Source organism: Neurospora crassa, linkage group V (genome assembly GCF_000182925.2).
Source record: "Neurospora crassa OR74A linkage group V, whole genome shotgun sequence".
NCBI lineage: Eukaryota > Fungi > Ascomycota > Sordariomycetes > Sordariales > Sordariaceae > Neurospora > Neurospora crassa.
In genome coordinates, this window is record NC_026505.1 from 420,167 (window position 1) to 437,046 (window position 16,880).

At 50.0% G+C, this 16,880-nt stretch overlaps 4 protein-coding genes across 4 annotated transcripts; all 4 read left to right on the plus strand.

Moving 5' to 3' along the window:
* Positions 1-5,431: 5,431 nt before the first annotated feature.
* Positions 5,432-5,939, plus strand: NCU07751 (hypothetical protein; the record flags this gene model as incomplete). The annotated part of the gene is made up of 2 exons (XM_953451.2): positions 5,432-5,828; positions 5,884-5,939. 2 exons carry the CDS (start codon positions 5,432-5,434, stop codon positions 5,937-5,939), a joined length of 453 nt encoding a protein of 150 aa, XP_958544.2.
* A 3,149-nt stretch (positions 5,940-9,088) lies between these two features.
* Positions 9,089-10,048, plus strand: NCU07750 (hypothetical protein; the record flags this gene model as incomplete). Its single annotated transcript, XM_953450.1, has 6 exons — positions 9,089-9,107; positions 9,180-9,229; positions 9,310-9,325; positions 9,477-9,502; positions 9,745-9,792; positions 9,893-10,048. 6 exons carry the CDS (start codon positions 9,089-9,091, stop codon positions 10,046-10,048), a joined length of 315 nt encoding a protein of 104 aa, XP_958543.1.
* Positions 10,049-13,424: 3,376 nt separating this feature from the next.
* On the plus strand, positions 13,425-13,893 carry NCU07749 (hypothetical protein; the record flags this gene model as incomplete). Its single annotated transcript, XM_953449.1, has 2 exons — positions 13,425-13,450; positions 13,611-13,893. 2 exons carry the CDS (start codon positions 13,425-13,427, stop codon positions 13,891-13,893), a joined length of 309 nt encoding a protein of 102 aa, XP_958542.1.
* Positions 13,894-15,305: 1,412 nt separating this feature from the next.
* NCU07748 (hypothetical protein) lies at positions 15,306-16,586 on the plus strand. The gene is made up of 2 exons (XM_953448.3): positions 15,306-15,815; positions 15,889-16,586. Exons 1-2 carry the CDS (start codon positions 15,473-15,475, stop codon positions 16,095-16,097), a joined length of 552 nt encoding a protein of 183 aa, XP_958541.2. The 5' UTR covers positions 15,306-15,472; the 3' UTR covers positions 16,098-16,586.
* The last annotated feature ends 294 nt before the right edge of the window (positions 16,587-16,880 follow it).

Here is a 16,880-nt window from a genome sequence, read left to right on the forward strand (position 1 = left end):
GGTTGCGGAGATATGGTTGGAGGAGATGTGGGAGTTGATGAGAGTTGGTGAGGTTGAGGTTGAGTGTGGTTGAGAGTTGAGAGAGCTTGTAAAGGTGTAAAAACTTTCCGTGAGAAAAGATCTGGTCACGTCGATGTGAGTGAGTGAGTCAGGTTTGACTTTCCTAGAAAGTTGAAAAAGAAGAAAAGAGGAAGAAGAGGAAGGCAAGCAGGGGAGTCGTCAACTTATAGAAGAAAGGAAGGCAGGCACAGACCGTACGCCCCACTCAAGTCCGATATTGTCTAAGGTACTTGAAAGCACTGTTGCCTATTGTCATGCGTGTCCACGGGTAGTTTTAAGGGGAAGCACTCGTCTGAACTAGATCAGATGAGTAGAGCGGGGCGAGATACTGCGAGTACAGCATGTTTGCTGTTCTCAACTTCTAGGCAGGACCTCCCGCACCTTCCTTGTTGTCTCTGCGCATCTGTTTTTTACTTGGTGAAGGGCTTGTCGACGGTAACTTTGCACGCTTTTTCTTCAGCCGTCGCTAGAAAGAACAAAGATAACTCCGTATATGGATCTCTCTGTCTCCTACTTGAAGCGGCCTACACCTGTGAACCAGATGCTGTATCAACGTCCTACCATTTTGTTACTATGATCCATAAATGAGTTCGACAGGCCAAGATCAAATTAGGAGCATAAGGTAGGGACAAGAGATGAAAATCATATAGTCCAACAAGATGTGAGTCACTCGCCGTCTGATTATCAACGTCCAAGTTAGACTCTGCGAATATCCAAAACAGACTCTCCAGACGTCCAAGAGAGAATCTCCAGACGTTGCGACGCTGTTGGCTTTCTTACAAGTAAATCCTGCGGAGGTGTGAGTAGACCAGCCACTGGCCCCGAGAGACTAGGACCTTGATAGCTAGGTAATATATCCAAGTCCAGACCGTGATCTTGTCCATGTCACTTCATCTGACTTGCTTACATCTTTTGTCAGGAGCAAAGAAGTAGAATGTTTGTGAAACATCCAACACCTTACCTGGAGCTGGCGATGAGATGAAAGTCGACACTCCCTGTGTTGATGACGTTGCTATGGAGATTCATGCTCTCGGGTGAGCGAGTTGCTTCATCCGAGATAGGACGAGAAATTTAAAGCAACAGCTTGGGAAAGAGAATTTAACAAGAAAGTGACGAGGTAGGTAGTGTACGTAAAGCTTCTGATCGAGTCCCGATGATATTTGTTGTCTTCCCCTTCAGGATGGCGTTGAAGAAGAACAACTGGAAGGAGCCAGAGACAATACCATCATTTTTAGTGAAAAGCCGCCATTCTATAGCACGCCACCATCCTTTGGAGACGGTACTAAATTTGCTCAATCTCGTTTGGGATGTCGATTATTGCTTGTGGTAGTCGATCCATGATGGAAATGATAGGAGGTAGAGGTACAGGTAAGCAGTTCTGATGGAGTACCAACCTCAGCGATGGTCGCTCGCGACGGCTGCATGGAAAAAGAGCTAGGAGGCTACAATCATCCATATATTGGAAGAGATGACCGGTGGGTGAGGAAGCTTGATGGTAAGGTGACGAAAAATCGAAAAGGAAAGTGCAAAGAATGGGTGAGATTGGCGTGATTGAACCCATGTAGAAAGAGGAACCCATCAAGGAAAACCCAAGTAAAAGCTTGAAAGCACCTTCACAAGTGGAAACCAGAGCGGTTCCAGTATTAGGAGATACTCATTTGATTCTGAACTCTCTCTCATTCGTCTCGCGCTGTAGCACCTCTAGCTGACCGCAAGGACTTCAATGTGGACGTGGTCTTTGTCTTCGTACATGAAATGGCGTTCACTGATGTGGGCCTGTGCCGCGACTTGCTCCTCCTTCTTCATCCTCCCAGATTCCCGCCGTCAGAGCGCCTCTAGCGGCTTGCTTTCGTGTTTCGGCTTGGTCCTTCCTGCTCGAGCTACCTTGGACGAGCCTGCCGCCTACGACAGACTGCCATGCAGTTTGAAGAAATGGTGGAAAATTACCGGTGGGCGACGACTTCCACATAAAACTCGTCCAGCGCTCTGCCGATCGAAAGTTTCAACCGCTTCTCCGGTTTTCCTGGTTTACGCCCGCAGCGATTCTCCATGCCCAAGAGCTCATGGGTAGGAAAGTGAACACTACCGCTCTTACGAGCAAAGCACTCGCCTAGGTAAGCTCTCCTCCTTGCTGTAGGTCATGTATGCATTCTATGCCTCTAACGACACCAACCTATGCGGCTGACAATGCGATCCGATTTCAACCACTTCCTACCTATTCTTCAGCACCGGTCCCTCTCGCTTCCATGATAGACGACAATGCCTGCCGCTCAGTACAGAACCTATCTCGATCCTTGGCGATCTCCTCAGTCCAGTGTCACCATCATCATCACGAGTCCGTATCGGAACCAATACCACGCCAGGCCGCAAAGACTAGACTGTTTCCCCCACAGACTGTAACAGGAGGCCTTTTGGTCTCGGCTGCCTCAGCGAGAGACGCCGTTACATTGCCACAGTCCGGTCTGAAAATACTTCACGTGTGGTTTCAGCCTTGGGATTCAGCCCGGAGTCCGTCTCCTACTCGACGACAATACTCCGGCTTTCCACCGGGGCTCAACTGAGCCACAATCGACTCATTCTCGGGGCCCGCGGAAGCTAGCGTAATACCTGCTCCTCGGGCTTGGTGGTAGTCAACGTCTTCTCTCCTTGTTACTCGTCGTAACCCGCGCGCGCAGCACCGCTTGGTATTTGCCTTCGACGACCACACCGAGCTTTGAACCACTACAACTTCACCTCCGTAAATACACTACACAAATTGGAGCTGAGCGGATGCCGCCGTGTCAAAGAGGCGTCAGGAGACTCTTTATTGGGTTGTCCACCACGCGAGACATTGTTTGAGCGGACGGAGCACAAAACGCATCAAGATATATTGTCCGCCTCCGTGTACTCCTGAGACCTCGCTTATGGCCGCTAAAGTCTGGGCTCCCTTGAACGATGAAAGTGTGTCTTCCTGCGCCTCACCGAGGTTCCTGGAAGGCAAATCTGGGATCAGATATCGCGATATGCCAAAATTCCTCGTGTAACCAAGGTACAACCCAGCTTGTATCTCTCACATTGCTTTTTTCCCAACTCGATATCCAGCCACAGACGTGGTGGGCGCATCCACAACCGCGCTATTGAAAGACCAGCCATGCTGCTTTACGCTGGCCGTTCATTCCCTGACTTGGGCTAAGCGCGATTACTGAAAGAACTGAAAGAGCTATGGTCCAAAGAGAAGCCATCTGTGGACAGCGAGGGGTCGGAAAGATCTGGGAGACAAGCGCGGAAGCAAGACTGTTGTGAGGTGATACCCGTCTTAGACTGTCCAGATCTGCCCCTCCAAGGTCTTTGATCCTGCTTCATCAACCACACGGAGCTTCCTCAGAGGTACGTACAATTCACATGCAGGTACTGTTCTGATTCTGTACGTTGCCGCACTTTGCCTGCCGGAAAGCAGTCTACTAACTCTCCATTATTTGCGTCAGCATATGTCGATTGCCGGCCAAGCCCAACTGTCTTGGGAGGCCTGAGCTAAATTTGCAAGTCTCCAAGACATTTTGCTAGGTATCCCTCTCTACCTGAAGCGAGGGGCGAGATACGACAAGGTAGGGCCGTTGCCGTGGCATGTTTTATTGTTTGGCAGAGAAAGGGGCAAGCCACTCGTGTCCCTCGCATGCTCCGGCGGCCGGTCTCCAGGGATCCTGCAACAAGGAGTCTTCAGTGGAAACGCCATTCGGGCCCTTTGCTGTCCTTCTTCTGACATTCAACGCTTCTGCAGTCTGCAGCATGGGACGGCGGGAGGCGGCCAAAGAGGAAGAGTTTGTGTGACGACACCAACCTTGGACATGGGAGACCGGTCGAGCTCCCAGCTGCTGTCTCGGTTTTATGCAGTAAGCTCATGTCAAGACGCCGGAGAAGTTGGCTTCTGCCGAATCTCTCGCGATATCCCGCGACTAACCATTAAGAGTAGAAAAACGACACGACGGCTGTTTCAGCATCGATACTTTATGCGAGTCGGGCCCCTCGGCGGCCTGGCTGCTTTCGACTCAACAGCCATTCGGATTACAAGATCCGTTAGATTACGGACGTAGCTCAAGAGGAAAACGAAGCTTGGATCACCACGACACCATCACAGACTCCGCGCCGTTGCTGCTTTGTTTCGAAAGGCTGCAAATCGCCGAATCGAGAGCCTACGAGGCGACGCCGTGCTGAGACGCCGCGATCGCCCAACGCATTTTGATAGCCAACCTGTTCTTGGAGGGCGTCTATGATGAGAGGCTATTCCCGCCATACTCGTCTGGTCCAGAGAGATAAGGATGTTGAAGAACCTTCAAGGCCTGTTTTGGACATCGCCGACTCAAAATGGACAAATCGCATGTCCTGTCGCAAGTTCAAGCCTCGTATACATCAGAAGAGCCGAGAAGTCGACGTACCCGGCGCTTGGCTCTCTAGAAGAGGCACTACCACAGCTGTCTCAGAGCTTGTACAACCATCATAGAGAGTTTAGCCCGACTACATCCACAGACCCACGTTTCTCCCACGCTTAACACTCGCACATCGTTCACCGAGGCACCCACGTGCTCCTCCGAGCTGTTGACCGTAACGGCGCTTACTTGGCTGTGAAATGGCACCACATCTTCGAGGATGGCTTACCATATATCAACCAGAATAGGAAGTATGCGATGTACACAGCGGGCAGCGCTTCCGAATTCTGCGCCAGGGTTCACTTGTTTTGTGCTGCCCCACGGAGCTTCAGGGAGAGACCGAATCGGCATCGAGCCGAAGGAATGGCTCGATGAAGCGGACGAGACATGCCGACTTGATGTATACGTGAGGATCGAGATGGGCAGGCACAGAGGAAGGGAAGGATATAAGGAGATGGCGGGGTGCATCTCAAGTGTACAGGTGACTGAACAGGCTTGTAAGCGACAACAGTATTCAACTTGAAGTTTATCACTATTCCGGCCATGACCAAACATTAGACAAACGCTCTTGCGAAGAATATTGATCCACAACGCACTTTCAACACAGCTAACAGCAAAGTTCATCCCGCAACATCCTGTAAGATCTACCGCAGTATCAAAGATTGATGAACAGAAAGCTGACATCAATTGACTTCTCGGACAGATAGGCGCAGACTTATCAAGGACGGCCAGTTGCTGCTGTCTGCTGTCAAACCCGGAGAGAGACAAAAGAAGAAGCACCATTTCCACACCAAACGTCATTGTAGCCGACAACAGAGCAACAGCGGACTATTTTGAGACGTGAAATATTAGTTTTTCGGCCACTTGAAGTCAAGAAACACAGGGTTTAACTACTTCAAGAAAGTGGAAGAAGGCAGGATACAACGGATCTCGAGGCTTGGAAGAGAAGGAATAACACAAACAACAAAATGTGCACCTACCACTACCTCCACCACCACCACATCCCTCCTTGCCCAAAAGACCTCTACTTCGTAATCCACTACCTCTTCTGCTTAGACGCCACTATCGACTTCACCACCGGCAACCGCCAGCCCTGCAACAACGCAATCTACGACGACTCTCACCTTGCGTCCACAGCCATGTCTAACAGCATCTCAACCCTCTCCACTTCCCCAACCTCCTCTCAATCTTCCGCATCAACCACATTCTATTACTCCGAAGACGGCACCCCCTTCCCCGTCGACTACAGCTCTCTGTATCCCTCCACCGCCTCCATGTCTCTCAGCCATCAACAAAACACGCAACCACAGACAATGGACTTCAACAACCCCTGCGCCTCCTCAACATGCCTGACCAGCCTCGAGTGTTCCTCGGGGCAATGCAGACTTGAGCAACTAGGCGGTAAATGGACGTGCTGCAGGTGCGGAGGCAAAGGGAATGAGTATGCGTGGTGTAAAGCACGGCCGGGGCTGGTGAGGGGGGCGGATCCGGATATGGTTTGTTATCATGTTGTTTGTGGGGGTTGTGGAGCGACGAGGATTTCAGAGAAGGGGAAGGGGAGGCGATAGATTAAATATCTGGGAAAGAGACGGTGGAAAGTGGATTGGGCATGGAGTTGGCTGGGAGAAGAGAGTAACAATGAGTGAAAACGTTGCTTTCTAGGTCTATACTGTAGGTAGAAGTGTGGAGTGGGGATATCGTTGATTGTTGGATTGGAAGACATAGTGCTGGAGTATGAGTCTATAGGTAGAGGTAGAAACCAAGGCAGGTAAGGCACGGGGGCGGGGATTGGCGGGATAATGTTCAACATGAGCAGGGTATGGAAAATAGGGAAGAAAGCGATGGTAAGAGGGGAAAGAAGTGAACGGTGAGAAGGAGGTTTGGTGGTATGGGTAGAAGCAGAGAAGTGCTTGACTATCGTCCTATATAAGTTGAGTCTAAAGCAGCTACCAATGGTTTATATACACAAAACAATGGAAGGTATATATTGAACAGGTAGGTAACGATGAGGATCTTGACGACGAGCTGCACGGGACTTTATCAAAAACAAAAGTCCTCGGATATCTTGGGGAGAAGATTCAACCATCGGAAAACCCAAGACTGGAGCGCATGGTGGCGCACATCTTTGTTGGGTTGCTTTTGGTGTGGCTGGAACTTGAGACGGCGTCGGATACAGGGACTTGGTCGGTGTGGTCATGTCGGTGTGAATGTGGGTTTCAAGGCTCAGACTCTTGAATGCCAGGATAGCGTGGAGGCTTGGTTGTTGGGTTATTTTCTTCAGTGGTGTTCCCCTGGGTATTTCATTCCTTGGGTTTCGTCCTTGATGGACCGGATCTCTCGATAACGTCGTCACTTACCTCTACCCATCGATATTTCCAAGTTCAGGTCGCGTCACCTATCGTGCCTTGCTCAAGACTCAACTCAGCTTCTCTACTTGCTGTGTCCCTTTCCTTGCCTGGTTTTGTGTGCCTTGTCCTTGTCCTTGTCTTTGCCATTCCTATCTCCATTGTACCATACATGTCTGCCTTGTCCGGTGATTGATGCCTTCTCCTAACTTCCTGAACCTTCTATATTTGAGATTCCTCTCCTTCACTAGTCTTTCTTGCACTGGAATCCCTTACATCCGCTGGCCTTTCTTGCAGTAACAGCTCGGGGTAGAATAGAGGTAGAATAACTTTTGCCTTCTCAACTTACCTACCCTGTCCTTGTTTCCTCCGACATCTAGCATTCGTATATGCGGCGGCTTTGCACACTTGTCAACATACAAGGTCTCAGATTATGCAGTTCGTTCATGCAGTTCATGCAGTTCGTGCGCCAGATTCACATGTTTGGCGTTTATATACCTACCTCTACGTAGGTACCTACCTAGAGGTAGGTATGGCGGCTCTTGATGGTTGGGTGGCTGAGGATGTTGGTTGTGTATGGGAACTGTGGGTGATGCTGGTGCTGGTGGACTGACGCTGGCTGGCTGGCTGGCTGACTATTGATGGCGAGGATACCTAGGTAGTTAGGGTACCTAGAGGTAGGTAGGGTTTCTATCCCGACATGCCGGTGCTCCTAGGTTCTATTCCATTCTACACCGTATTTCCTAGTAAGGTAGAGAGGTATCTCGAGTAACCTGTAGGTACAAGGTTCAATATATCTGCGTGGGGATCGCTTAGATATCCAGCCTGCGATCTTCCCTTTTTTTTGTAAGATGTGGGTTCCCCATGGGGGGCTAAAGGAGGTGTGTGTGTGTTATCGACATGACATGGCTACCTCTAGATACCTACCTCATAGAAAGTACCTCCAGATATATTCCTCGTAGGTTGAGGACAGGCAGTAGCATAAATGCCGCGTGCCCCATTTCTCTACCTACCTACCCTACATAGTAGCTCCCGTACCCGCTATTGACGATCATGCAAATCATGTAGTTCAGTTCTCACCATATTTTGCTGTTCTTCCCCTCTCAAAGCGAGCCTTCCAAGTCATCCCGCATATTCCAACACGGATCAACCCTGTTGTTGATAGCCTTACTAGGTTTTCTTCTTTTTTTTTTTAATCGCTTTAGTGTACCCTTTTTTCCATGGCAGACCATAGCTGTAACACATGCTTTTTTTTTTCTTTAGGATACAAGATAAGAGTTGTCTCTTCTTGGGGTAATGAGGCTCTCTCATCGTCAGGGCTTGTCAATTCCAACGTTGTTGTGAAGCTAGTTCATAACTGTTATTTGGGTATTCTTCTTCAACTCTGTTTTCTCTTCGAAATCCGAGGTATGTAGGTACACACAGTTCCCTAGCGTTTCCTTTTCGGCATTTCCAACCTCTCCCCCCATATTATACTAGTCATAGTTCTAGTTCTAGTTCTAGTTCAAGTTCTAGTCCTTATCCCCCTTCCCTTGCGCTTCAGCCCGTCAGCTCCAAATCCCGAAAAGAGAAGCTCGCTTAGATCTTCTGCATAAATTATCTGCAATCAAGCCAAGCTGCTGTATGTAAGCTGCTGTGACTACCCGCGTAGCGATATGTACATAGGTGCGATTTGACCAAAGGACTGCTGCAAGATAAAAGTTCATGATTGATACCCCTGATTATCTGAACATTCAGCCTGATTTCTGTATTGCTGGGCTGACCAATGACGAGCGAAAGTCAAAAGAATCTGCAAAAGATCATGATAATGATGATGATGGACTAAAACTTTAGAATACTAGCTCAATTATACTAGTTTAAGTGATAGATAGGTAAGTCAAGCTGAAAAGAGCAGTTTTCAGTCTGATCCGCTAAGATACTATGCTGTAAAAGAAAAAGGTGAGAGCAATTGACAAAGGTCACCAACATAAAACACCAACCTAGAAGTAGGCATGTGACTGAAGCTCGTCTCACCACCTGCGTGAACACTTTTGTCATGTAATCCTTTTTTTTTTTTTTTTTTTTTTTTTTTTTTTTTTTTTTTTTTTTTTTTTTTTTTTTTTTCTTATGCAAGGGGTTCGGGGGGCGGGGGGGATATAAAGGGAGACGACTACACTACCTACTTGTCTAATTACCTACATTATTCAATTAGTTCGCCCCCCTTACATGTACCTACCTTATCGAGCTTACCTAACTACAGCTCAGCTTCCCTTCCCCAAGAATATTTGAGGGGTGAGGAAAATGGCCGATAATCAGGTTGGTATGTAATCCGAGCAGAGAAGTACGTACACCCGGCAAAACCCAGCCAATGAACGATACCCTACACACACAGAACGAGAACAAGAACAAAAGATCGTCAGGAAAATGCGTTCATACCTCCAGGTATCCAGTTCCGTGGAGATGTCCGTTACCAAGGATAACTTGCGAAGTGACTCGTCATTTTGTTTTTCTTTCTTCCATAGGGAACTGTAGTACGCAGTAAGATCCAAGCTCCATCTGCGATTCAAGGATATCTAAGACATTCTTTCTTCAGGTCGGCTAGGTACGTATTCTAGAGGTAACTACCTCTGAGCTTGACCGGCTTCGTTGGGTCGGGTTAGTCACCAAGAGCTACTGAAGCTGTGCACAGCCAGGTACCTAGCTGAGGGTGGCTCGGTAGGTACCTAGATATGCACGATCAAAGATGGCTGGATAAATAGCGGGCGATTGAAGATGCGATTGGTCAAGCCAAGTGCTAAACGTTCCTAGCCTCCTAGCTCCTAACGAACATGGGTCACCCAATGGGTGTAGAGGCGGTCCACCTCCAGCTTGTACCATAATGTACCGCTTGAGACTGCGTACAAGTAAGGTGTTCGAGACTCGTGAGTTTAACCAATGACCAACTACCTGGATCTTAGGTCCCATTGAAGGATTCCACACTTCCAAATCGGGGAACTACCTCGAGTGTAAGACCTGAAAGTCGGCATTTTCCATACCTCTACACGGTATGCCTGGGGGGCTCTTCCCACGCGGACTTGATTCCTGGCTTTACCATTGGACATACAGCCCTTCACGCTCGCAGCTCAACGTCATGGGTGCCATGAAGCGACAGTGGGGTTTGATATCTTTGACAGGGGAAGTTCCTCACGCTTGTCTCAGGTCTCCGGGCATAAGAAGAGATCTAGGATGCCGGTCCCAGTCGGAAACAGCAATGGACAATAGAAGATGGGAATTGGTGTGATTTCCAAGCCGGATCTCCCTCTTTCCGATCCCCAAACAAGTGTTAAACGAAGGGACGGACATGTGAACGTGTGAATCAGGTATGGCGTGGGTATTCGGTGTGATAGAGGCCCTGATACCTATGCCCTTCAAGTGCTAGTGAAAATCCGGGTGTGAAAGCCGTAGTACTAACAGCACCAATTGGTGCACAACTACCACCTGCCCTTGAAATATCTGGAGATCCGGGATCAGGGAGCGAGCGAAGTGCCCTGGGGACTGCTTAGCGAGCTTAGCTGCCTACTTTAGTACGATCCTCAAAAGAGTTTAAGCACGTGGCTGTGGTGCTTACCTCTAGCTTGGTAATGAACACTCATGCCTATCCGGGACTATCAACGGCATGAGTGGGGCATTTCTGCGCCGGGAATGTCTCAATCTTTGGGCAACAAGGACGTCGGGGAGCGGGTGCGGTCAGCGGAACAGAGTCTGTTCGCATCTGGTTGACCATGATGGAGAAGTCCGGGACCGGGTTCCAGGATGTAATCTTCAGACCATATCACGCTAGCTGTAAGTGCACATCCCATTGTCACCCATATGTTGCTGCGGCCGACGTAGGTATGTCAGACTTCCAGCAAGCGGAGAAAGTAGACATGAACGTATGGGCACCATACCTTAAGTCCTCAACGAGTACGATGATGTTGTGAAGAGGTTGTTTGAGCTCTGCAGACGGCCCGCGAGAACTCCCTTGTGGTAATGAGTTGCGCTAAGTGGTAGCATCCTTATTGTGTGATCTGTCTTTTTTTTTATTTTCGACAAGTCCAGCTCGCTTGGTCCATCTCCAACGAGAAGACAAAATTCCGCAACAGGCTCGAGGTTGTCTTGAAGCTGCTAGCGGTCATGTTTTTACAAAGGTGCAGATCGCCCTCGCTACCATAGAACCGCGTGCCTGTGAGCTGCCAGTAGCCTGGTGGCCGCTAGCCGGGATCATGGGAATAAAACCGTGGGGAAACTGACAGGCCGGTGAGTCGGTTCCATTACTGATGGAAATGTCTCATGCTCTTGTCCATTTATCACCGGGCTGATCATCTATCAACTCGCCTTTAGTCGATGTCATATACGTTACTGACGCATGACAAGTGAGACAGGCCGGTCAGAGATTCTGTCAATACCCGTTTGGAGTTCATGTCAGTGTCCGAGAATTGTATTTCTTGTGTCGAATCTTCCGTCAGTCCATGGATGGACCCTTCATTCAGGTGTTATGGGTCTAAGCCTGAGACTGACGTACTGTATTCGTACCCATTGTCGCTGTTACTCTGGTGGTTCCAGCTCTCAAGGATATGTGGGCGAGTTGGGATCAGAGATGTAGTACAAAGACCAAGTACACGTGAATTTCTCTGGGCAGTGTACATCGACAGACTTCTGGGCTAAAAGACTGTGTCATTGGGATTACAAGATAGGATCAGGAGATCTCTTCAGCCAGCATGGGGGAGTATCCATGAACCAGGGTGGGCAGTAAAGTTTGGAAAACAAAGTACTGCCATAGCGAACCGGGTGAATCCCGAGCGCAGACTCTCAAGGCATTGCTGCACACAAGGAGCGTCATGAATACCTCACTCTCATCGGAACGGGGACAGTAATCCGTCTAGCCGGAAACATGTTCGCATGTGCCCCGGCTGTTCATTCCAGTCACAGCGAGGCGAACTGGACGAATAGACGAGCCAAACGAGGACATTGATCAGGACAGGAAAGGACAGCCGAAAGGTTGCATACCATGTCCAGCATGCATGGGAGATCTTCACCATCCTCGTCACCATCATGATGGCTAGCATCTCACATCGTGTACGGTGTAACCCGTGCACATACGTCTTGCGTCGTATGCCGCATCGGTTCAAGCCATTGGGACATTGGGGGAAACGAAAGATGGGATCTGAGAACATGGGGGCAACGCAGGGGCAAGACAGGAGCGGGCGACAAATCGCAAGCTCTGCGGTACACCGGGACAGTCGCCGAGAACCGAGGCTAAGGTATGGGCTTACACTAGAAGGGGGGTAGAAGACGGGGGATTGGTGGAGAGTCCGAGGGTGATGATTAGAGGGGAGGAATGGAAACAGCGGGATGGATGAATGGGAAGCAAACGGGGCAACTAACCAGTAGCGGAATGGCGGCTCATCTTCGTTTCTCCCGCGCGAGGTGGTTACGGAGGCCTGCCATGCGTGCCTTGTTTCGTGTTTTACCGTTACTGTGGTGCTTGCCCGATTTGAGATGACCATGCTTTTTTTTTCCCATTGCCTTATCGATTGACCGATCAGCCACATAACAGGGACGATGGGTAGAGAAAGCGGCTTTTGAGATCCCATCCCAGGGCATCAGCCATTGTCCATCAGAAATCCGCCTTGTGTATCGATGTCTTGTCCTTTCTCTGATCATGCTGGTCGGATCAGGGGTCCCAGACATCACTCGAGATCGGCCGTGGATGCTAGCGAATTCGGGAAATGCACCCAGGACCGAGGACCTGGAACGACCATACTAAGGGCCCCTGCTTCTTCCGTCACCGACAGCCTGTTTGACTGGTGGCACAGGCTTACACTCTTGCGATCGACCACTCGTTTTCCTCACAATCTTGATGGGCTTAAAAGCCTTTGATTGTGTAACCAAACCATAATGCACGGCCACTGCATATTGGTCGAGTCGCAGTGCCCTATTGGTAAACTGCGAGATCTGGGGCCGGGTATCGACAGTCTTTCAGGGCGCCGGGGCTGGTCAATTCGAACTAGGGGTGGGCGACTTACCTTGTACTTTGCAGTAGCTCACGATCTTGCTGAACTAATTTCGCCGGAAATCTCCTTTGCGGGGATTATCGCATTAGCCCCAAACGTGCTGATATTGCGTCAAAAGGGGCACTAAGTGTACTGTGCAGTTAAAACCTCCGAAGGTGAGGTTGTTGGTCCACGCCGACAAGGAGCAACTACACGCCCCGTTATTAACTCAACGATTTCAGCGTGAATTGAGGTAATACCTTAGGCCGAGAAACATTGATTTCAGATCTGTGAATGGATGCAAAGAAACAGTCAAACTCGGTCTATATAGGTCCTGACACCATGAGCCGAGAGCATTGACAGGAAGCTGAAAACATTGACGAGCCCACAGTATCCGGGTAGAATCACCGAACCATCATGTGGATCTTCACCAGGCCGAGAACAGGAGCTGGGGGAGATGTTTACCGAAATCCATCACAGCCGACGGCTTGACGCTATCTCACGATTCGCGACTGCGCTATTGAGCCATACCCCCGGAAAGTGGGACGTCCGTGACTGTAACAGCCACTGGTGGTGATGCAAATGTTTCCTTAGCAAATTAGGCAAGTTTCGGAGCCCTTCCCAAGATGGCCACGGGTGATTGTCAAGGATGGTAAGTCACCGGAGAGGGTGTCTTCCGAATAGAAAAAGAAAGGTGAGAGAAGCCCGGATCACCGAGACAAGGCAGCAGGATTCTTGTTGCCAGATCTCTATCCCAAGTTGTGTCAACACCAATAAAACTTGTTCAGCCGACTTCATGTCTTGCCCGACAGCGCAGCCATCCAATATATGCCAGCGTCTGCATCATCACAACACCTGCAAATGATAGCACTGGCACGATATGGTGACCGAAAGGGCTTTTCAGATGCCAATCCACCGTTGTCGAAGACGTTTATGATCCCAGTGCGAAGCCGTCGGCGAAGGCAGAGTAATCAGACCGAAGAAGGCGACCAAGTCCGGTCAAGCCCATCAAGCCAGTGGAATGACCGCGCAGTTTACCACCAACCCACGACCGGTGTGGATAACATAGGCCCTCGCTGCCATAGCCTGCAGTAGAGAGTGGGGATTCGGGCAGGATGCGATGCCTCGAACCTGGAAGTGGAGAAAGCCGTTAATGACTGTGTTGCATTCCCACGATATCCCACGATAACCATGAGCACGGCGTGTAGAGATTAAAAAGGCTCAGTTCAGTCTGGGTTTGTGGGAGGCCAAGGGGATCCCACGAGGACAAAACTGGAGACTCCCAAGGCACCAGATGACTCGGCAACGGTTGCTAGCTCGTTAAGGAGTTGCTCGTCGCGCGTGGCGAATAGATGTGCGCCAAAAAAGAGGATCTTGGAGACCAACGTTCAGGTGTTGGCCGTGCGAGACAACGCGTGAGTCCAAACTGTCATGTGGGTTTGAGGTGAATGGTGAGCAACCGGACGACGACTTGTCTCGGCTGCGATGCTTGACATGTCGTATACTGTGTCTGTCTGTTGGACTCGAGAATTGGAAAGATTGTAAGGATAACCCGGGTAAAGTGATAGAAACCCGATACTCGAGATGGAACGGCGTGAGGCCGTTGGTCGAGAGATGGAGGCAATGCTGCTCCAACACGGTCCGGCATAGCTCCGCGCCAACTGCTGCCATGATGCTGCTGAACCGACACAAACATGATGATCAGAAAGGAAGTAGCGAAGTGGGAGTAGTTCTCGTGGGCTCCGCACTGGGCAATTTTGCGCGGAACATCGTGCGTGGTTATGCAAGAGATGCTTCCTAGGAGGCGGTCCCCTGAAAAATGATATTCCAGGGACGTGATGCTCTTGTTGCCGTCTTGCTCTGCATGTCGCATTGTCGAAGTCGAGATCCCATTCAGCTGAATGATGTCAGTTAATTCGAGTCGCCAAGAAGCAATGTGCGGCAGCCGTAGGGATCGGGGAGCCTTTCGTGGAAACCTACCAAGTAAAGAAAGACTCTTTGATTCACGGTATCCGGCCAGTTGGTCGTGAATCGAAACCACTGGAGGGTGGTAGCTTGGCCACACACGCTTGGCGTGCTTCCCGAAACGTGATTCGTCGACATGAAGTGAGGCGCACCCCTAACATCCGAAATGTACCCCTGTGTACCTTTGGCTTTCGATATGAAGGACACGCAATTTGTGTTGCGATCCCAAGGCGTGTAGGTTTCTGTTAGCCCACTTGGCTTGGCAATACCCTGAAATCCGAAGGCCAATGACCCCATCAGCCTCTCCCTTCACACACATCGGAGGACGTGAAGCCGGCCGCCTGGTCACACTACTCCTGGATGTTGGTGTTGGAGCGGCAAGGGTTCAGGCCTTTGACTTATCTTTAGCTTTTCCGAAAACCTTCGGGGCATGGAAAACTAAGGAATACTCCGGTTATGCTCAAGCGAAAGCTGAGCGAAATCGTTTATATAACTGGCCTCTGAACCACCGGAACGAAACGACGACAGAGATCAAGATCCAGGCCACGACAAGCATCTACAACCAGAAGTTAGCAGCACGCTCTGACAAGACAAATACAAGCCTACCTTAAAGTAAGAACGCACCTTGCACACTCCGAGTGGCAACATCAGAACAACCTCAAAATACAAAGATCATCAAGACATCACCGTTCGTCCAAATATCATCAACATGTGCCACGGACACCCCGCCGGACATTCATGCGGCCACACTTCGCTGCACTGGCACTATTGCCCAGCAGCCAAGATCGACCTCAATACGGGATACCAAGAGCAATGCAGCAACACGACCATGGCCAAAGAACAGCCCTCAAACGCCGGTTGTCCCTTGCAGAACTGTGACTTTCAAAACACCAACGGCAACTGGACATGCTGCCAATGCGGCTCCCCAAACACAACCGGGTGGTGTGACGGCATGCTGCCTAACCCGCGATGGGAAAGAAATGCCCTCACCAACGAATGGCAGTACATCCAGACCTGCGATCACAATTGCTGCAGGAACTGTCCCAGGGAAGGTATGTTGGTGGACCCTTCTCCAGTGACCTGAGACCTCGGATATTGGTAGCAATAAGCTAACAGACAGACCAGCACCTGCCCCCGGCTCTAGTGCCGAAGGCTCCCGGAAGAAGAGAAAGGATGCCAGCAAGCGCGGTACCAGGGACCCCAGAGATGGTGTATCCATGACCGCAGAGGAGGTCGGACAGTCGACATCCTACGACATTGCGCTGGACTACAGCGGGAAGGAAAAGAAGCACAACAAGGAGTCGTCGTCGAAGTCGAGGTCCCGGAGGCACTAGCCAATTGGAGTGTCCCGAGGAGGAATGTTTGTGCGAGCACGAGAAGCCGGACGTCATGCCGGCGGATGCATTGCTTTTTTTTGGTGCAAGTCATTGGACTTTGGAGCCAAAAGTGGGAGGTTGCCTTCTCTTTGATGATACCCGTGGATACCTCATGAACCACGTCTTAGAGTTGGGCGGCGTCGATTGTTTTTCAGAGCATACGGCCAGCATGCATCGAGGGCGCACAAAAGGAAAGGACCGTGATTTGGCAACTGGAAGGATGGATAAATGAATGGTGGGGAAAGCAACAGCAACACCAACGGCGTTATTTTGGTTCGGGTTTTCTTTTTTTTCTTTTGTTAATCTTCGGCGGGTTCTGGATCCGAATTTTGTAATCTGGGATTTTCGGTCGGGTGGCTCTGGGCGACAGGGTCTTGACGTGTGCGTTTGCTTTTTGTTGTGTCATCATAACCGATGATTGAGCGTTAATGAAATATCTCAAACTTCGCTTCTTCGTCTTTGGTGCTCATGATCTCGAATGGTCTTGTTACGTAAATGACCCAGGTGGCGTTGTTGGGAACTTGACTTGGGTTGTAGTGTTGATGCGTTGACAACCATGGCAGTCATGCCTGTTGTCTTGCGGCGGCTCAAGTGTAAGAAGGTCCTGGCCTATTGCGTGCCGTGTTTGCGTGGTGGAAGCCATGTTGATGCCAACAGAGCATTGTTGGTGGTGAAGACGGGAATGGGAGAGAAGACCGATAGAAGTGGAGTGAGGACCTGGGCAGTGAAGGAATAATAAAG